Raw genomic sequence first — 20,845 nt, forward strand, 5'->3', positions numbered from 1 at the left:
TATTATTTGACAGAAGAGGACACTGAGGCCACAGCGGGCAAGTGTCTGAGGTCATGTGGTTAATTGAATTGGAACACAGAACTTCGGTTTTGAGTCAGACAAACCTAGGGTAAAATTCCAACTTGACCAATTATACCTTTGACAAGTTACTTATTTTCTCCGTGCCTTGGTTTCTTCATTTACAACAAAGAAGAAAAGGTTATTGTGATGATTAGATAAAACATTATGTGTAAGCAGGACCCGCTATATACTTAGTGGTGCAAAATGAAAATGTGAGTCTCCTTGTTCAATGATTATTAATAATGACACAATGGCAAAAGCAGAGCATTAAACCAAGTGTGAGGTACTTCTAAGTGCAAGACTTTGTGTAACTGCACTGGTCACACACCCCTGAAGCCCTGCCTGTGTTTAAGATACATAATATAGGGGCACCTGGGTGGCTCCGTCGGGTAAGCATCTGACTTTGGCTCAGGTCATGATCTTACGGTTTGTGAGGTCGAGCCCCGCGTCAGCTGTCTGCTGTCAGTGCAGAGCCTGCTTTGAATCTTCTGTCTTCCTCTCTCTCTCTGCCCTTCCCCTGTTCATTCTTTCTCTCAAAAATAAACATTAAAAAATATACATAGTATATACGACATATATACTATACAGTAGTCCCTCCTTATCTGCAATTTTGCTTTTCATGGTTTCATTTATCCGTAGTGAACTGTGGTCTGGAATCAGATGATCCTCCTTCTGACTAATCCTCAGCAGGTTGATAATAGCCTAACACTGTCACAATGTCTACATCATTCACCTCACTTCATCTCATCATGTGGGCCTTGTATCATCTCACATCATCACGAGAAGAGTGAGTACAATATAAGGTATTTTGAGAGAGACAGAGGCCACATTAACATAGCTTTTATTACAGTTTATTGTTATAATTATTCTATTTTATTATTAGTCATTATTGTTAATCTCTTACTGTGCTTAATTTATAAATTAAACTTTATCATAGATTTGTATGTATGGGAAAAACAGCATATACAGGGCTCAATATTATCCATGGTTTCAGGCATTCACTGTAGGAATATATCCCATATGAATAAGGGGGGGGGGGCTACTGTATATAGTATATTTAGCATAGCAGACACTCAATGCATGGTAACTGTTGTCACTTCTTTTCCTATTTTCATTCAGATTTCTTTTCCTTAAATTAAAAAATTTGTATTCATTTTAATTGGATTTTTTTCAACTATAGCATTGCAATAAGTGATTATTTAAAAAAATTTTTTTAAATTTTTTAGAGAGAGAGCAGGAGCAGGGAGAGGGGCAGAGGGGGAGAGAGAGAAAGAGAGAGAGAGAGAGAGAGAGAGAGAGAGAATCTTAAGCAAGCTTCATGCTCAGTGTGGAGTCCAAGGCACCCTGGGATCATGACCTGATCCAATATCAAGAGTTGAATGCTCAACAATTTGAGCCACTCAGGCGCCCCCACCCCTTTTTTATTTTTATTTTTTAAAATGATTAGTTTTTTTTAAATGTAAAATCTCCAAACTTTAATAGAAATTATGGTGCTTCATCATGCTGTGTAGTCTCTCTATACTATGTTTATAATGTCTCCTTGCACTTAAAAATTATGAATGATTTAGGTTTTTTCCATACTGTACAGATCTTCCTCGACTTACAAGAGGATTATATCCAAATACATCCATCATAAGTTGAAAATATTGTAAGTCATAAAATGCATTTAATACACCTAACCTACTGAACATCATAGCTTAGCCTAGCCTGCCTACTTTATATGTGCTCAGAACACTTACACTAGCCAACCTGGGCAAAACCATCTATTACAAAGCCTATTTTATAATAAAGTATTAAATATCTCATGAAATTTATTGAATACCCTACTAAAAAAGAGAACAGAGCAGTTGCACAGGTACAGGATGGTTATAAGTGCATCAGTGTTTACCCTCGTGATGCTGTGACTGACTGGGGACTGCAGCTCACTGCCACTGCCCAGCCTCAGGGGACAGTACTGTCCTGCATATTGCTGGTCCAGGAATAGATCACAGTTCAAAATTTAAAGTACAGTTTTTACTGAATGAGTATTGCTTTTGCACCATCATAAAGTTGAAAAATAGTTAAGTCAATCTATTGTAAGCTGGGAGATGTCTGTACTTGGCCAAACTAACATTGTTGTCATTACTTAAGAAAACTGTTTTTCTCTTTATGGCTTTTTAATTGCACCACTAGAAATGCGTTATTAAAATAGAGTGTCTTGATTTATATGACTGGAACCCACATTAGAAATTTTCAGTTACTTCCTTGATCTTTGCATTTCAATCACTACTCTATAGTTTTCATGTGAAACTATATAGCTTTAAAATATTTTAAATATTTTTCTCGCTTTTTTTCCCTTGTTAAATATGGGATAAAAGTCGTTAAAGCATGCCCACGCATGCGAGCACACACACACACACACACACACATTGGAGAGGTCTGAGTTTTCAAAGGAATTATAACCCAGAAAAGTAAAAAATACATGTAATATTTTCATTATGAGAGTGATATACATAACCTTTTTCAGCCTCTTTGTCTCTCTCTCTCTTTTTGGTTTTATTTTGCTTTGATTTTCTGTTTGTAGATTAGGGAGGTTGGGACTGGTATCATGAAGTGCCCTCCAATATTTTAATTCTTAAAATGTATTTCTACCTCTTCTATTTCCTATTTCTGTACTCTCAGTGCCAGGCTAACTATGTGTGTATGTGTGTGTAGAATTGTATCATTTGACTCTTAACAAAAATCTTTGAACGTTGTTTGTGGGTGGTAATGTTCTCATTTTATAAGGAGGAAAACAACCTCAGAAAGAGTTAATGACTTGGCCAGGGTCACACAACTAATAAGCATTAACATGAGACTCAACTCCAAATTCTGAGACCCACCCCTAGTATTCGCTTTCCTGAATGCTATGGGGTTAGGTGAAGAGGTGGAGAAGTTAGGGGGAAAAAAAAGAGATGAAAGAAAACAGTGTAGTACTTGGTGGTGTGCTGGAAAATGTTTACAAGCTGGCTGAGGGTAAGGGATAGCCTGATTTGTAGTGTTCATTAATTTCCCTGGTGTAATTATGCCCATAGTTTCATCCTATGGTGTGATGTCACTGAAGGAGGAGTTGGGAAGTAACGACCCAGTATGAATCTAGCATACCACCGGTGGTAGGTAAAATGTTACAGTGAATTGTGAAAAAAAGTTTTGAGAAAATGTCAGATTTATAGCTCAGGGGAATGAGAGCATAGTTTGGGGACTAGTGCTCATTATTTAAAGACTCCTTAGGCTTCTCATGGTCAATCCAAAGTTTAATCTCAGCATTTCAAACCATTTCAGTCTGAAACCAATGCAGAAAAAATTGGGAAGCTGAGAGGAATTTGCTTAAGTCCCTTTCTTAACAAAGCCATTGAATGTTTCAGTTTTTACCTCTCAGTTTGAAAGGCACCTGGATCAAAACATTTGCAAGCAACTACAAATACCTTCTCTAAAAGAATCATGATGTTTTAAATTTAATTAGTATATAATTGTAGAATTTAGTAAACCTCTCATTGGTCAAACTATACAATTTATGTATTTTTGAGAAATAAGGTAAAAAAGTCTTTAAAATTACAGTGCTCACTAAACCTATTATTCAAAGTAGGTAAAAAAGGGCATTGATCTCAGTGAATTTTTAAATGCGCTGATTCTAGGTGAAAAAAGATCATGTAGCTGCTAATAGAAATAACTAAATCAGAGAACTGGGTTAGGTTATGATATTTGTGGGAGAGGAAATATGAATCATTTTTAGCCTTCTAGGTGCCTGTAAATAAGGCATAATTTAAAACTTTGTCAATGTTTAAGAATCTCTGGAGAATTAAAAACATCATATCATAACCTGATTAAAGGCATCTTTCTGGTTTATTTACCTTATTACCTTAAATCCAACACTTGACCTAGATCAAGGCAGGATAGGAAGAAAATTGTCTTTTAAAAAAAGCCAATGATTCTGAGAATGATTAAGACATAATCTCAGCTTCAAGAAGGATTTTAAGAAATAGAGGCAATGTCTAGAGCAGCTGGGATCCAAATAATGAATGGCTATTAACAGTGTAAAAGAAAAAACTGGAGGACGAAGGTAATGTCTGAGATGTTCAGAAAATAAGGTAGGGTAATGTGTGAAGCTTAGAGTAGGCAGTAATAAAATGAAATCCTTATATACCATATTAAGGAGTTGGTGAAGTCAGTACGAGCTTTGCCAAGTTATCTGAAGAATGAAATAAGAGAAATTAATTTTATGGGAGTATTAAGATCTTAATGTCTTGCTTTCTAAGTGTAATATAATTTAATAGATAAGATCCTATTCAGCTTTCTGGTTCTAAGGAAGAAAAACAGATTCTGTAATGGAAAAGTAAATCCTAATTTTAGATACGTCAAAGGAGAAGCAATTTTTGTGCTACTTGGTATTTGTCAGTAGTTTTTGGAGCATTTCAGAAATGTTTCCGTTCAAACTGCTCTTTATCATTTTCTTCAGAGCAAAGCTTTATCTTTGTCTTATTCAGCAATCAGAAGATAGGACTTTCAAAAAAGGTTCCCACTGTCCCACAGTTTTACACTGTCAGTTTCACCAGAGGCCTTGGTAAATACACTTAATCCCCTGACTCTAATATTCAAAAGCCGTGCAATAGAGCTAAATTGGAGTTGAAATTGAGTAGATGGTGTAGGATAAACAAGAAAAACTTCCAGTTCATCGGATTTTCCTTATGTGAAAAGGACATTTTATCAACAATCAATTTTTATGTGTTGTAGTGTTTAACCACTGAAAATAATGAGAAAACCCCTACAAAGAATGCTCCACTCCATTCAACATGGTGACAGCATTAATTTGTCCCAGACTACATAAATGAGAGAAGGTAAACCATGGATTCATTGGACTGCCCTGAACATTCCCTGAAACTTCATCAATTATAAAAACTCTCCTCACCTGCTCTGGATATCCATCCACACTCCTTTGCCCTTTAGTTTGAATTAAGCACCGTCCAGGCTGAGGTCCCCGGGTGGCCTGTGAAGAGGGGATCTGAATAGGCAATGGTGACTGAAATTGCTGGATGGTCACTTTGTTTATATTTCCCTCATATGGCTGCTGCTCCCGGCTCCGATGCTGAAGGCTTTGGGACCCCATCAAAGTCTGGATGTGGCTTCCTGCCTGTGGAGAAGATAATTTGTCAGACGAAGATTCATGGTGTTGAAAGGATGTGATTAAAGTACAAAACACGTACAGAATACCTCTCTGGTAAAGTGGCATCATTTGGGCTCTCAGCCACTGCTGGAAAGGATAATGAAAAAACAGTAAGGGTCTGCCTACTGTGGTTTGTGAAAATGTTAATATTGGAGCAAGGTTGCAATAAATACATTCATAGTCATTTGATGTCTTGCCACAGATTATTTTGTCCCTGATTTTAAGGGAGCAAAATTCTCCCTGAAAAATTTCAAGAAGAAAAAGAAGTCACAACTTAAAAATAAAGTGGAGTTCTATCTGGCATTTTATTTTATTTTATTAAAAAAAATTTTTTTTACATTTATTTATTTTTGAGAGACAGACAGAGCACAAGTGGGGGATAGGCAGAGAGAGAAGGAGACACAGAATCTGAAGCAGGCTCCAGGCTCCGAGCTGTCAGCACAGAGCCGGATGCGGGCTCGAACTCACTGCAAGATCATGACCTGAGCCGAAGTCAGACGTTCAACCGACTGAGCCACCCAGGCGCCCCTCTGGCATTTTATTTTGAATAACAGCAGGGAGAGAGATGTAGTATAGGAAACATCAGGGGGAGAATGACAGAACCCAGTTCCTAATTCTGTAGCAAAAGAATTGAAGTGTATATATTCCTTTGTGCCACAGTGCATAGTGAGCTTGTTCAGGTGAGTTTAATCAGTATTTATTCATTTTCTGCATTATTAAATCAAGAGTATGGTTTTGGGAATCTTTAAGTCACATTGAAAATGAATGATATGATAAATTCTTGTGAGTATCTGTAACTCATGGAGGCACTAGATATGGAAAGGTCTTCAAAGTGAGCTCTGCATGCATATCATCCCATTGTGAGTTTTAGACAGATTATTAGTACCTCATGTAAAGAAATCTACTTTTTTTTAATGTTTGTTTATTTTTCAGAGACAGAGTGCAAATGAGAGAGGGTCAGAGAGAGGGAGGGAGACACAGAATTGGAAGCAGGCTCCAGGCCCTGAGCTGTCAGCACAGAGCCCAACGTGGGGCTCAAACTCATGAGCATGACAGCATGACCTAAGCTGAAGTTGGACGCTTAACCAGCTGAGCCAACCAATTGACCCAGTAATGATCATTTCTCACTTCTTAAGGGTGGCTGTTGGAGGGAGAAGACATGTTCACTTGGTCTCCAATCTTCAAATGATATGGTGCATACCACTGTTCTGTGCTCACTTTGATTTTCTCGCCTTTGTTCTAGCATTGGTTCCTTGAATCGTTCTTTCTGAAACTTTTTCCACCAACCAAGCAGTTCTGCTTGTGGGCTGGTAACCTAGCATACGCCTTTCAAAATTATGTATGGTTTAACATGGAGGTCTAACATGGAAAGTGAATGCTTATCATTAATAGTTTTAAACATATGTTTTACTGTTGTGCTTGGTACATCACCTATTACTACGGAAAACATCTGAGGGGTTACTTCCTGAATTAGTTTTTTTTTTGATCTTTTAAGGGTAGATAATTTGGAATTCAAAAGCGAATTTTACCTTAGAATTCATTAGCTAGGAAAGGCTGTGAATTTTGCTATTAGTAACAAATTTGTAATTCATTAGCTAGGAAAGTCTGACTAATCAAGATTTTTGATTAAGAAATCAGATTGGAGGAATAAAGGAAACATTATTAAACATGTATTCAAGGAAGAGATTAATTTGAATTTTTAAAAATTCTTAAAAAAAGAGCAATGTGAGACATAGAAAATAGTGATCATGGAATATCATTTGGAGAAGATGGGAGGCATATTGCTTGGTTCCAAACAAAAGGTGATTTCAGTAAAAAAATTCTCAAAGTTATTATTTCACAATATGAATAGCAAAGTAAACAACCATTTGAATATATATTTAGACCCCAACTGGTTAGCTTATTATCATGTACAATTTTTTACATTCAGAAACACAAAACATATATCAGTCATGAAAAATTGGAAGAAAAGATGCAAAAAAAGTGTCAGGCAAAACGAGCACAATGTGAAAATAATTACCAATCCAACGTTATCCAACACAACTAACCAAGAATGGCAAAACTATAACATCATAAACGCAACTAAGATAGCTTTAAAAAGGGCAAAAATATATTTCTTTATTGCACCTATTCCCTTCTCAGAAATCTAAATGAAAGGAGATGTTGCAACTTTGAGATCTAGTCTAGATGACTGAACACCCTCCTGGTCAAATTTTTGTCTTTAGTTTAATTCTCTCCTACCTCTATAGAATTTCACATTCTCTTGTTCAGTAGGAGAGAAAAGCCATGATAAGCTGTATGACATTTTGAGCTGCTATACTCTGAATGAACTCACTGGCATGCTAAACTATGCTAAGTTACATAGCTAGACATTGATTTCCTGGAGTTAGAGGAGCTGATGATGTAGGCCAACTGAAGCTGTACAACTTGGCTATGGAACAATAAATTGATTTTACACTTATACCTGCTTGTCACCTCCACTGTCATAATTCATGGGTCTTCAGTCAGTGCTTGAGCCAGTGGAAAAGAGGAACACCATCAGTTTAAATGAAAGTGATCACATAGACAAGCAAAGAATTGTTAACACCCAGAAAAACTTAGAGGGATCTAGAGGGGCAGAGATGGCCGAATAGCATGGAAGTTTTTTTGCATCTCTCGTCCCTGAAATGTAACCATCCTGCACACCTAGAAAACTGATTTGAGGATTAACACAACAATCTGTACAACCTGAACCAGAGAACTCAGCAGGTATGCAGTGCAGAGAGGTGACCTGGCAGGGGAGAGGAGGAGCTGTGCAGGGCAGGGAGCTGTTTTTGCTTGTGGAGAGAGGACGGCGAGGGGGAGAGAATACAGAAAGCACCTCCAATGCCCAAAAGCAGCTAGAGAGAAAAGAAAGTGTACACAAAGGACTGAACAAAAAAGGGAGAAATTAGAAAGGAGAGGGTTTAAATTCCATCAAGATTCTATAAACAGGGGGAGTGCAGAGTCTGAAACCCCGCAGCTTGATACCTGGTGGTGCTCTGGTGGGAAGGGCGAATCCCCAGAAGCAGAGAGAAAGAGGTCTTCAGGGTCCTCAGGCCACATGGAGAGAGGCGGTTCCCCTGCTGAGAGGAAACTTGGTAGAGGCTGTGCGGCCTCTCCACAGGCAAAGGTCCCAAATGGTCCCCAGAGACAATCACATTCGCTGGTGCTGAAACAAGGATGTTAAGGGGGAAAGCCTGGCACCAGATGTGTGTTGTGATTTTCCATAATCACTGAAATGCTGCTGTTACATGATTGCATGATTTTTTTCTGGGGCAGGCTGGCACCCAGCTACAGTCTTTGGGCATCGGCCGCAGCGTGGTGTCCCAAACAGTCCTGAGGGTGGGCTGGCATCTGGCCATTGCTCTGTGAGACCCTCACCCAGAAGGTCTGAGTAGGTCAAAGCTGCAGTCCCTCAGAAGTGAGGGGTTGGGAAACACAGTCACATATGAGATAAAACTCAGGAGGGAGGTGCTGCCTGGCAACCTGATGGCTTGGTCACAGTGTAAAAGCGGGAAGTGGACAGAAGCCAGAGACAAAGGAGAGATGTACAATTGCTGGTTAGGGAGAGCACAGAGTTCTGATACTAGAGATTGGGTAGCTGGGTGACACCAATTTCACCTCTCCCATGCATGTGCATACACACCTACATGTGCCACAACAATCCACCCCACTAAGCTAAACAGCCCTATCTAGTGGAGAATGGAGCCCAGCCCAACTGGGCCAAACTCACTCTTCAGGAACAACACAAGTCTCTCCGCCTGCTTAGTTTATGGACTATAAAGAGTTTCATAGTTCAACTTCTAAGGGAAACCAATGTAATTTTAATCGTACTTCAGTCTGTTTGCTGGTCCATCTATTCATTTTTTTTTCTGTTTTTATTCTTGAATGCAAAAAGAGGAAAAAAATTCTTGTTATTCTTCATTTCTATTATTTTTCTTTAATTTTTTCCTACTCTATTTTTTACTTATTTGTAAAACTTTCAAATTCTTTTTTTTCCTTCCATCATTTCATCTTATTGTATTAATTTTTTCAAATTTTCAAGCATTTTCCTTTTTTATCCTTTTTTTCCTTATCTTTTCCTTCTTTCTCTACTCTATCAAGCTCCTTTCAACAACCAGACCAGAACACACCTAGGATCTAGCATCCTTTATTTGATTTTTTTGGTACTGTTTTTAAGTTTTTAATTTTAATGTTTTTTACCTTATTAATTCCTTTCTTACTTCAAAATGATGAAATGAAGGAATTCATCCCAAAATAAAGAAAATGATGAAATGACAGCCATGGACTTAATCAACACAGATACAAGCAAGATGTCTGAACTAGAATTTAGAATCATGATAATAAGAATACTAGCTGGGGGGCTCCTGGGTGGCGCAGTCGGTTAAGCGTCCGACTTCAGCCAGGTCACGATCTCACGGTCCAGGAGTTCGAGCCCCGTGTCGGGCTCTGGGCTGATGGCTCAGAGCCTGGAGCCTGTTTCCGATTCTGTGTCTCCCTCTCTCTCTGCCCCTCCCCCGTTCATGCTCTGTCTCTCTCTGTCCCCAAAATAAATAAATGTTGAAAAAAAAATAAAAAAAAAAAAAGAATACTAGCTGGGTTGAAAACAGATTAGAATCTCTTTATGTGAAGATAAAAGCTAGTCAGGATGAAATAAAAAATGTTATAACTGAGCTGCAATCTCAAATGGTGGCCACAGTGGCAAGGATGGATGAGACAGAGCAGTGAATCAGTGATTTAGAGAACAAACTTATGGAGAAAATTGAAGCAGAAAAAAAGAGGGAGACTAAGGCAGAAGAGCACAATTTAATAATTATAGAAATCAGTGACTCATTAAAAAGGAACAACATCAGAATCAGAGGGGTCCCAGAAGATGAAGAGAGAGAAAAAGGGATAGAAGGGTTATGTGAGCAAATCATAGCAGAAAACTTTCCTAACCTGGGGAAAGTCACAGACATCAAAATCCAGGAAGCACAGAGGACTCCCATCAGATTCAACAAAAACCAACCATCAACAAGGCATATCACAGTCAAATTCACAAAATACTCAGGCAAGGAAAGAATCATGAAAGCAGCAAGGGAAAAAAGGTCCTTACCAACAAGGGAAGACAGATCAGGTTTGCAGCAGACCTATCTACGGAAACTTGGCAGGCCAGAAAGGAATGGCAGGATACATTCAATGTGCTGTATCAGAAAAACATGCAGCCAAGAATTCTTTATCCAGCAAGGCTGTCATTCAAAATAGAAGGAGAGATAGAAAGGTTCCCAGACAAACAAAAATTAAAGGAGTTCATGATCACTAAACCAGCCCTGCAAGAAATTTTAAGAGGGACTCTCTGAGGGGAGAAAAGAGGGGGAAAAAAAAACGACCACAAGCAACAAAGACTAGAAAGGACCAGAGAACACCACCAGAAACTCCAACTCTACAGGCAACGTAATGGCAATAAATTCATATCTTTCAGTACTCATTCTAAACATCAATAGACTAAATGCTCCAATTAAAAAGACAGAGGGTAACAGAATGGGTAAGAAAACAAGATCCATCTGTATGCTGTTTACAAGGGACTCACTTTAGACCTAAAGGCACCTTCAGATTGAAAGTAAGGGGATGGAGAACCATCTATCATGCTAACAGTCACCAAAACAAAGCCAGAGTAGCCATACTTACATCAGACAATGTATACTTTAAAATAAAGACAATAACAAGAGATGAAGAAGGACATTATATAATAATTGAGAGGTCTATCCACCAAGAAGATCTAACAGTTGTAAACATTTATGCTCCAAATGTGGAACACCCAAATATATAAATCAATGAATTATAAACATAAAGAAACTCATTGATAATAATACCATAATACTAGGGGATTTCAACACCCAGTTACAACAATGGACAGATCATCTAAACAGAAAATCAACAAGGAAATAATGGCTGTGAATGACACATTGGACCAGATGGACTTAATGGATATATTCAGAACATTTCATCCTACAGCAGTGGAATACACATTATTCTCCAGTGCACATGGAATGTTGTTCAGAATAGATCACATACTGGGACACAAATCAGCTCTCAACAAGAACAAAAAGATCGAGATCACACCATACATATTTTCAGACCACAATGCTTTGAAAATCAAAATCAACCACAAGAAAAAATGTGGAAAGATAACAAATACTTGGAGACTAAAGACCATCCTACTAAAGAATGAATGGGCTAATCAAGAAATTAAAGAGGAAATTAAAAAGTACATGGAAGCCAATGCAAATGATAACACCACAGCCCAAAACCTCTGGGGTGCAGCAAGGCAGTCATAGGAGGGAAGTATATAGCAATCCAGGCCTTCCTAAAGAAGGAAGAAAGGTCACAGATACCCAACCTAACCTCACACCTTAAAGATCTGGAAAAAGAACAGCAAACAAAACCCCAAACCAGTAGAACACAGGAAATAATAAAGATTAGAGCAGAAATTAATGTTATAGAAACCAAAAAAACCAGTAGAGCGAATTAACGAAACTAGAAGCTGGTTCTTTGAAAGAATTAACAAAATTGATAAACGCCTAGCCAGTTTGATCAAAAAGAAAAAGGAAAGGACCCAAATAAATAAAATCAAGAATGAAAGAGGAGAGATCACAACCCACACAGCAGAAATACAAACAATAAGAAGAGAATATTATGAGCAATTATATGCCAATAAAATGGGCAATCTGGAAGAAATGGGCAAATTCCTAGAAAAATATAAACTACCAAAACTAAAACAGGAAGAAATAGAAAATTTTAACAGACCCATAACCAGTAAAGAAATTGAATTAGTAATAAAAATTTCCCCAAAACAGGAGTCTGGGGTCAGATGGCTTTCCAGGGGAATTCTACCAAACATTTAGAGAAGAGGGACCTCCTATTCTTTTGAAGCTGTTTCAAAAAATTGAAATGGAAAGAAAACTTCCAAACTCTTTCTATGAAGCCAGCATTACCTTGATTCCAAAACCAGACAAAGACCCCACTAAAAAGGAGAACTGTAGACCAATTTCCCTGATGAACATGGATGCAAAAATCCTCAATAAGATACTAGCCAACCAGATCCAACCATACATTAAAAAAATTATTCACCATGACCAAGTGGGATTTACACCTGGGATGCTGGGTTGGTTCAATATCAGCAAATCAATCAATGTGATACAGCACATCAATAAAAGAAAGGACAAGAACCACATGATCCTCTCAACAGACGCAGAGAAAGCATTTGACAAAATACAGCATCCTTTCTTGATAAAAACCTTCAAGAAAGTAGGGATAGAAGGATCATACCTCAAGATTGTAAAAGTCATATATGAAAAACCCACCGTTAATATCATCCTCAATGGGGAAAAACTGAGAGCTTTTCCCCTATGGTCAGGAAGGAGACAGGAATGTCCACTCTCACCACTCTTATTCAACATAGTATTGGATGTCCTAACCTGAGCAATCAGACAACACAAAGAAATAAAAGGCATCCAAACTGGCCAGGAGGAGGCTTACTTTCACTCTTTGCAGATGACATGATACTCTTTATGGAAAACCCAAAATATTCCACCAAAAAACTGCTAGAACTGATCCATGAATTCAGCAAAGTCGCAGGATATAAAATCAATGCACAGAAATGGGTTGCATTCCTATACACCCAATAATGAAGCAACAGAAAGCGAAATCAAGGAATCAATCCCATTTACAATTGCACCAAAAATCATAAAATACCTAGGAATAAATCTAACCAAAGAGGTGAAAAATCTATACACTGAAAACTACAGAAAGTTTATGAAAGAAATTGAAGAAGACACACACAAAAAAGGAAAAAAAAATCCATGCTCCTGGGTAGGAAGAACAAATATTGTTAAAATGTCAATACTACCCAAAGCAATCTACGTATTCAATGCAATACCTATCAAAATAACACCAGCATTCTTCACAGAGCTAGAACAAACAACTCTGAAATTTGTATGGAATGATAAAAGACCCCGAGTAGGCAAAGCAATCTTGAAAAAGAAAACCAAAGCTGGAGGCATCACAATCCCAGACTTGAAGCTGTATTACAACCTGTAATCATCAAGACAGTATGGTACTGGCACAAAAACAGACACTCAGATCAAAAGAACAGAATACAGAACCCAGAAATGGACCCGCAAACATATGGCCAACTAATCATTGACAAAGCAGGAATGAATATCCGATGGAATAAAGACAGTCTCTTCAGCAAATAGTGCTGGGAAAACTGGACAGTGACATGCAGAAAAATGAACCTGGACCACTTTCTTACACCATACACAAAAATAAACTCAAAATGGATGAAAGAGCTCAGGGTAAGACAAGAAGCCATCAAAATGCTTGAGGAGAAAGCAGACAGAAACCTCTTTGACCCTAGGGGTGCCTGGGTGGCTCAGTCAGTAAGCATCTGACTTCGGCTCAGGTCATGGTCTCGCGGTTTGTGAGTCTGAGCCCCGAGTCGGGCTCTGTGCTGACAGCTCAGAGCCTGGAGTCTGCTTTCAGATTCTGTGTCTCCCCCTCTCTCTGCCCCTCCCATGCTCATGCTCTGTCTCTCTCTCTCTGTCTCTCAATAATAAATAAACATTAAAAAAATAAAAAAAAACCCTCTTTGACCTTGGACGCAGTAACTTATTACTCAACCTGTCTCTGGAAGCAAGGGAAACCAAAGCAAAATGAACTATTGGGACCTCATGAAAATAAAAAAGCTTCTGTGTACCAGAGGGAACAATCAGCATGACTAAAATGCAATCAACAGAATGGGGGAAGATATTTGCAAATGACATATCAAATAAAGCATTAGTATCCAAAGTCTATAAATAACTTATCAAAGTCAACACCCAAAAAACAAATAATCCAGTGAAGAAATGGGCAAAAGACATGAATAGACACTTCTTCAAAGAAGACATCCAGATGGCCAATTGACACATGAAAAAATGCTCAACATCACTCATCATCAGAGAAATACAAATCAAAACCACATTGAGATATCACCTCACACCTGTCAGAATGGCTAACAATAACAACTCAGGCAACAACAGATGTTGGCGAGGATGCAGAGAAAGAGGATCTTTTTTGCATTGTTGGTGGGAATGCAAACTAGTGCCACGACTCTGGAAAACAGTATGGAGGTTCCTCAAAATATTAAAAATAGAACTATCCTGTGACCTAGGAATTGCACTACTAGGTATTTATCTAAGAGATACAGGTATGCTGTTTCGAAGGGGCACATGAACCCCAATGTTTATAGCAGCACTATCAACAATAGCAAAAGTATGGAAAGAGCCCAATTGTCCGTCAATGGATATATGGATAAAGAAAAAGTGGTATGTATATGCAATGGAGTATTATTCAGCAATCAAAAAGAATGAAATCTTGCCATTTGCAACTATGTGGATGGAACTAGAGGGTATTATGCTAAGCAAAATTAGCCAGTCAGAGAAAGACAAATGCCATATGACTTCACTCATAAGTGAATTTTAAGATATAGAACACATGAACTTAAGGGAAGGGAAGCAAAAATAATATAAAAACATGAACTGAGGGCTGATGGGGGGGTGGGAGGACGGGGATGGTGGGTGATGGGTAATGAGGAGGGCACCTTTTGGGATGAGCACTGGGTGTTGTATGGAAACCAATTTAACAATAAACTAAAAAATAAATTAATTAATTAAAAAAAATGGTATCTAAGAAAAAAATAATATAAAAACACGGAGAGGGACAAAACATAAGAGACTCTTGAATATAGAGAATGAACAGAGGGTTGCTGGAGGGGTTGTGGAAGGGAGGATGGGCTAAATGGGTAAGGGGCTTAAGGAATCTACTGCTGAAATCATTGTTGCCTCATGTGCTAATTAACTTGGATGTAAATTATAAAAAATAAGCAAATTATAGAAAAAAAAAGAAAAACTTAGAGTGGTCTAGAACATTACTTTAAACCCATGGATGCATAATCTACATGAAAACATCAATAAAGACTGCTTAACAACCCCTTCATTGATTAGAATATTCTTATAATGGTCTATCCAAGGGTGAAAAGCTGATTGAATATATTATATAATAGCCTGTAGAATTATTTTTCTGGTTTATTTTTACCTTCTCATGGGATAGGTGCAGCCCAGGACTATGCTTTGATTTGGAACTCCTTGAAGGCAAGCTCTATATCCTACTTATCATCTTTAATGACTTGCACAGTAACTGGCATTTAATAAATAATGACTACTATCCAAACACTAGGTGCTAAACAATGAACTAAAACTTACCTTATACATATTACCTCCTTAATCCTTATAACAGCATTAGAGATTAATTATTATGAATTAATATTACCCAATTTTGCTAAGGAGGAAACTAAGTCTTGGGGAGGTTAAGTAGCTTTCCCAAGTAATTTGCACTAGTGGTAAACTGACAGGATCAGGATTTGAACCAAGGCTGTCTGACTATTAAATGTCATTCTCTTAAACACAAAACTATACTGCAATCTCCTTACCCCCCAATTGACTTTTCTGTTCTGAAAAGGAACAAAAGGATCAGGTTTAGGATATATTAGATTTCTTTAGCAGCTCTTTAATTTGCCAAAGGGCCATTCCTACTTATTGAATTAGGTCTGTTATCTATTTTAGATCCTATGGATGTGACAGATTGTTATAGTTAGGCAAATAAGTGTATTTAGCAATCTTTCCATAATTATGAAGTAATGAAGCTCATGTTCTCACATGGTTTGGTAAAACATCAAATGGGCATGAAAAGAATGTGCTGTAAAATGATTCTGTTTGCATCAGTACTGTTCTTTCATTCTCTATTGGGGATACAGGCTGCAGTGAATGGGGAGAGGGAGATACAGAAGAAAGCCAGGAGTTAACACTAAATTTTGTGTGAAGTTAAGCAAACATAAGTGACATAAGATATCTAATGGGACAATTACAGTGTTGGAGGGACTGTAAAGAGGGTTTTTTCTGACTGGCACAAAGGCTTGAGAAAGGTAATGAGGATGCTTATGATGAAGTACAAAGGGCTAATGAAAATGTAGAAAATGTCAGAGGCTCGATTTGTTCAAGCAGAGGGTTAGTCTTGAGAACACTGACTCATACTGAAGGGGAATTTGAACGTGAAGCTTTCTGTAAAGACTGTGCTACACATTTTGAATGATAAAAAGAAATAGAGTAGATCTGACATTTGTTTTGAACTTTCAAGGGGAGGTTGGACAAAATAACATGTATTTGAGGAGAATAGTGATGAAACATAGTATTTTCAAGTTGACCCAAAACCATACTGTCAGAATTTACAGGGAAAAAGTCCAATATCCATAGAACCCAAGAAAACGTTTATGTCAACATCACAGGAAAGAAATGTTGATTTGATACCAAATGGCACTGTTCATACAAAATTCTGCCCACAGCCAAACCAGCTTATTACATACAAATTTTAAGTGTTTGGGAGGCTTTATAGGATATAAAAGAAATGACTTTCTCACTACAACGCTGCTTTAGTTCACACTATTCTCTAAGTGAAGAATGCTAGACTGAGAAGTATATTACCCAATTCATCTGTCATCTGTTTTACTAGCCACCTTGGCTCTTGAACCACTTAGGATTGCTTCCAAAAATCAAACAGCCTCAAAAGATGACAGTTTATGCCGCTGAGAATATTCAAATGGACACAATTCATTCTCTCACATTAAGTCCAACAGAGTTCAAAAATGTTTGGGAGCAGTGTCAACAACACAGAATCATCTAAAAAGGATAATTTAGTAACTAATTTCAAGGAACCAGTGACGCTCATTTAAATGAGTCAGTTACAATAATTTTGTAAAACGACAAAAACCACAAAACAGTCCTAATCACTTTCCATTTATACCATATGTTCTGTAGTGACTTTTTTGAGTAAGCAGGTTAAGTTTAAAAAATATAGAAAATTGGACTTCTGCTTCCAGTTAGATGAAGTAGACTGACTTTTCCCTGTTCCCTTTAAGAACAATTAAAACCTTGGACATAATAAAGAAACTTGGACATATATTATAAAACAAATATATAAACAATATATATATATATATATATATATATATATATATATAAAATTATATAAACAAATATAAGGGAACTCTGGAAAGAAGACAGAATAATGCAGATCAATTACGGATCTGGAGACCAAGCAACAACATGGCACTGAATCTCTTGGGTTTTATTTTTGTGAGAGTCAGGACCTTCTCTATCATTCAATGAGGCTACTCCCACTGAAGTATTAGTGGAGACCCTCTGTGGAGCTGGAAATTCCATCCTCATCTAGCAATAACAAGAAGACTTTGCCTCAAGTGTCAACGGAGACTGAATGGGAAAATTGGACTTCTCCCTACCTGGCCTGAATGAGGCAGTGCCCCATTCTTCTCCAGTTGGAGTGGTTTCAAGGAAAGATAGCTAAAACATAAGGTTTAAGTACAATCCAGGGTTTTATAACATTCTACAAAATTTCTAGGTGTAAATCATACCAAGAACCAGGAAAATGTCAAACTAAATGGAAAAAGATAATCACTAAATGCCAACACTGAGAGAACAGAGATATTAGCATTATCTGACAAAAAATTTAAGGTAGCTAATTAAAAACATGTATCAATGACCAATTATGCATATGCTTAAACAAAATGAAAAAAAAACCCAGTGAAAAAATATAAAATTTCAGCAAACAAATAGAAGATATTAAGAAGAAACAAATGGAATTTTTAGAGCTGGAAAATACAATGACTGAAAAGCTCAATGGATGGGCTTAAAAGCAGAATATAGAAAACAAAGAAAAGAAACAGTAAAGTAGAAGCCAGGGCAGTAGAAATGATCCAATCTGAATAAAGAAAACACACTGGAACAAATGACCAGAGTGTTAGGGACCTAACAATCATATTATCAAAAGGAAAGGAGGAAGAGAATGGGGCTGAAAATTAAATGAGGAAATAACTGCTGAAAAATTCTGATATTTGTCAAAAGACAAAAACCTACAGATCTGAGAAGCAGAATATCACACAGATTAAACTCAAAGAAAACCATGCATTGACACCTTATAATTAAACTTCTGAAAACTTAAGACAAAGAAAAATGTCCTAAGGCAGCCTGAGAAAAGTGACATCTCACCAGAGACTAAAAACAAATCAAATGGCAGTGGATGTCTCATCAAAAACCAAAGAGAAAGGAAAGAAGTGGCACAATATTTTTCAATTGCTGAAGGAATAGAACTGTCAACCTAACATTTTATACCAGTGAAAATGTTCTTCAGGAATGAAAGAGAAATTGAGACATTCTCAGCAGAAGACAAATGAAGAAAATTTGTCAGCACCAGGCCTATCCTAAAATAATGGCTAAAGAAAGTTCTCTAAATAAAAAAGGAAATAATAAAAGAGGAAACCTTGGAACATTAGAAAGAAAGAAAGAACATAGCAAACAAATATATAGATACATATAATGAGCCTTCTTTATCTTCTTGAATTTTCAAAGTAATGTTTGATGACTGAAGTAAAACTATGTCATTATCTGAGGTGGTTCTATATGTGTGTAGAGGAAATGTTTGAGACAGCTATAAGCAGAGGAGGGTGAAGTGGCAGAAAGACAGGTAAAGTTTCTGCACTTCATTTGAACTGTTAGGTGATGACACTAGCAGACTCTCGTAATTTATGTATATAGAATATAATAGCCAGAGCAACCATTTAAAAAGCTACACAAAGAGGTTTACTAAAACACTGTAGATAAATAAAATAGAAATTCTAAAAAATGTCCAAATAACATACAGGAAGCAGGCAAAAAAAAAAAAAAAAGACAAAACAGAGAAGCAAAGAGAGAGAGAAAACAACAAACAAAAAATTACATTAAATCTTTAAACCTTAATGTGTCAGTTCTTAAATTCAAAGAGACTAAATGCACAAATTAAAAGACAGACCTTGGCAGAAGGGATTAAGGAACATTACTCAACTATATGCAGACTATAAAAACTACATGCAGACATTACTGCAAATATAACAATATAGGAGGATAAAAAGTAAAAGCATTAAAAACATACATCATGCAGATATTAGTTAAAGGAAAAGAGAAGGGGCTGTATCAATACTAGATAAGGTAGATTTCAGAGCAGAGCAAATACACTCAATATAGAGAGGGATCTTATGTTATGAAAAAAGAGTCAGTCCACTGAGGGGACATAGCAATCCTAAATGCATACATAGCTCCAATAACAAAGCTGAAAATACGTGACCAAAATTGATAGAACTTAAAGAGAAATAAACAAATACACAATTAGAGTTGGAGATTTCAACACTCTTCTCTCAACAATTGATAGAACTACACTGAAAATGACCAAGAATACAGAAGAACTCAACAATACCATCAGCTAACCAGATCTAATTGTCATTTATTGAACATTCCACCTGATGTCATTCGAATACACAGTATTTTCAAGTTTTCATAGAAAAATTACTAAGATAGAATATATCCTGAACCAGAAAACAAATCTCAGCAAATTTAAACGAAATAAAATAACACAGAATGTATTCTCCAACCACAGTAGAATCAAACTAAAAATTTATGACAAAAAGATAAAACTATCTAAACACTTGTAAACTACACAACGCAGTTTGAAATAATGTGTGGGTTACAGAGGTCTCAAAAGAAATAAAATAATATATTGAACTGAACATAAATGAAAATGCAGCACATAAAAATTTGTGGAACACAGCTAAAACAGTGCTAAGAGAGAAATTTATGACCCTAAATGTAGGTACTAGAAAAGAAGAAGCCTCAAATCAATAATTAAGATCCTACATCAAGAGCCTAGGGAAAGAAGGGCTAAATAAACCCAAAGCAAGTTGGTTTTTATTATTAAGTTATATAATAATATAGTTATATAGTTATTATTATATTATAGTTTTTATTATAAAAAGAGAAGAAAAAAAGCAGAAATCAGTGAAATGGAAAGTGACTAACAGATAAAATAGATGAAACAAAGAGCTGGTTCTTTGAAAAGATAAAAAAATTGACACATTTCTAGTAAGACTTAAAAATAAAAAAGAAAGAAGACATAAATTACCAAAATTAGGAATGAAGAAGGGAATATCATTTCAGTCCTATAAACATCATACGGCTAATAAGGTAATACTAAAAATAACTCTACACATAAATTTGACAATTCATATGACATGGGCCACTTTCTTGAAAAACCCAAACTACCACATTTCATCCAATATGAAATAGATAATTTCAATAGCCCTGTAACTATCAAGATTGGAATCTGTAATTTAAAATCTTCCAGGAAAGAAATCTCCAGGTCCAGATGGTTACATTGGAGAATTCTAACAAACATTTAAATAAGAATTAACGTCAATTCCACACACTCTTTTCCAGAAGAGGAAGTAACATTCCCAATATATTCTATAAAACTAGTATTGTCCCAATAACAAAACCAGACAAAGACAGTACCAAAAAAAAGAGGAAGTAAAAGAAAACTACAAACATCCTTCATAGATGAATGCAAAAATCCTTAACAAAATATTGACAAATAGAATTCAGCAATATATATATATATAAAAGAATTATG

The 20,845-nt window shown here is 36.6% G+C and overlaps 1 protein-coding gene across 2 annotated transcripts in view; it reads right to left on the minus strand.

The window, feature by feature from the left end:
* Positions 1-20,845, minus strand: part of LRRC7 (leucine rich repeat containing 7) — a 446,889-nt gene that overhangs the window by 39,216 nt on the left and 386,828 nt on the right. For both annotated transcript variants that reach the window (XM_047871231.1, XM_047871230.1), the window contains one exon: positions 4,985-5,206. In XM_047871231.1, coding sequence (XP_047727187.1) covers positions 4,985-5,206 — 222 coding nt within the window. The remainder of the gene's footprint in view (positions 1-4,984; positions 5,207-20,845) is intronic.

The sequence above is a fragment of the Prionailurus viverrinus genome, chromosome C1, assembly GCF_022837055.1.
Source record: "Prionailurus viverrinus isolate Anna chromosome C1, UM_Priviv_1.0, whole genome shotgun sequence".
In the NCBI taxonomy this organism is placed as follows: domain Eukaryota; kingdom Metazoa; phylum Chordata; class Mammalia; order Carnivora; family Felidae; genus Prionailurus; species Prionailurus viverrinus.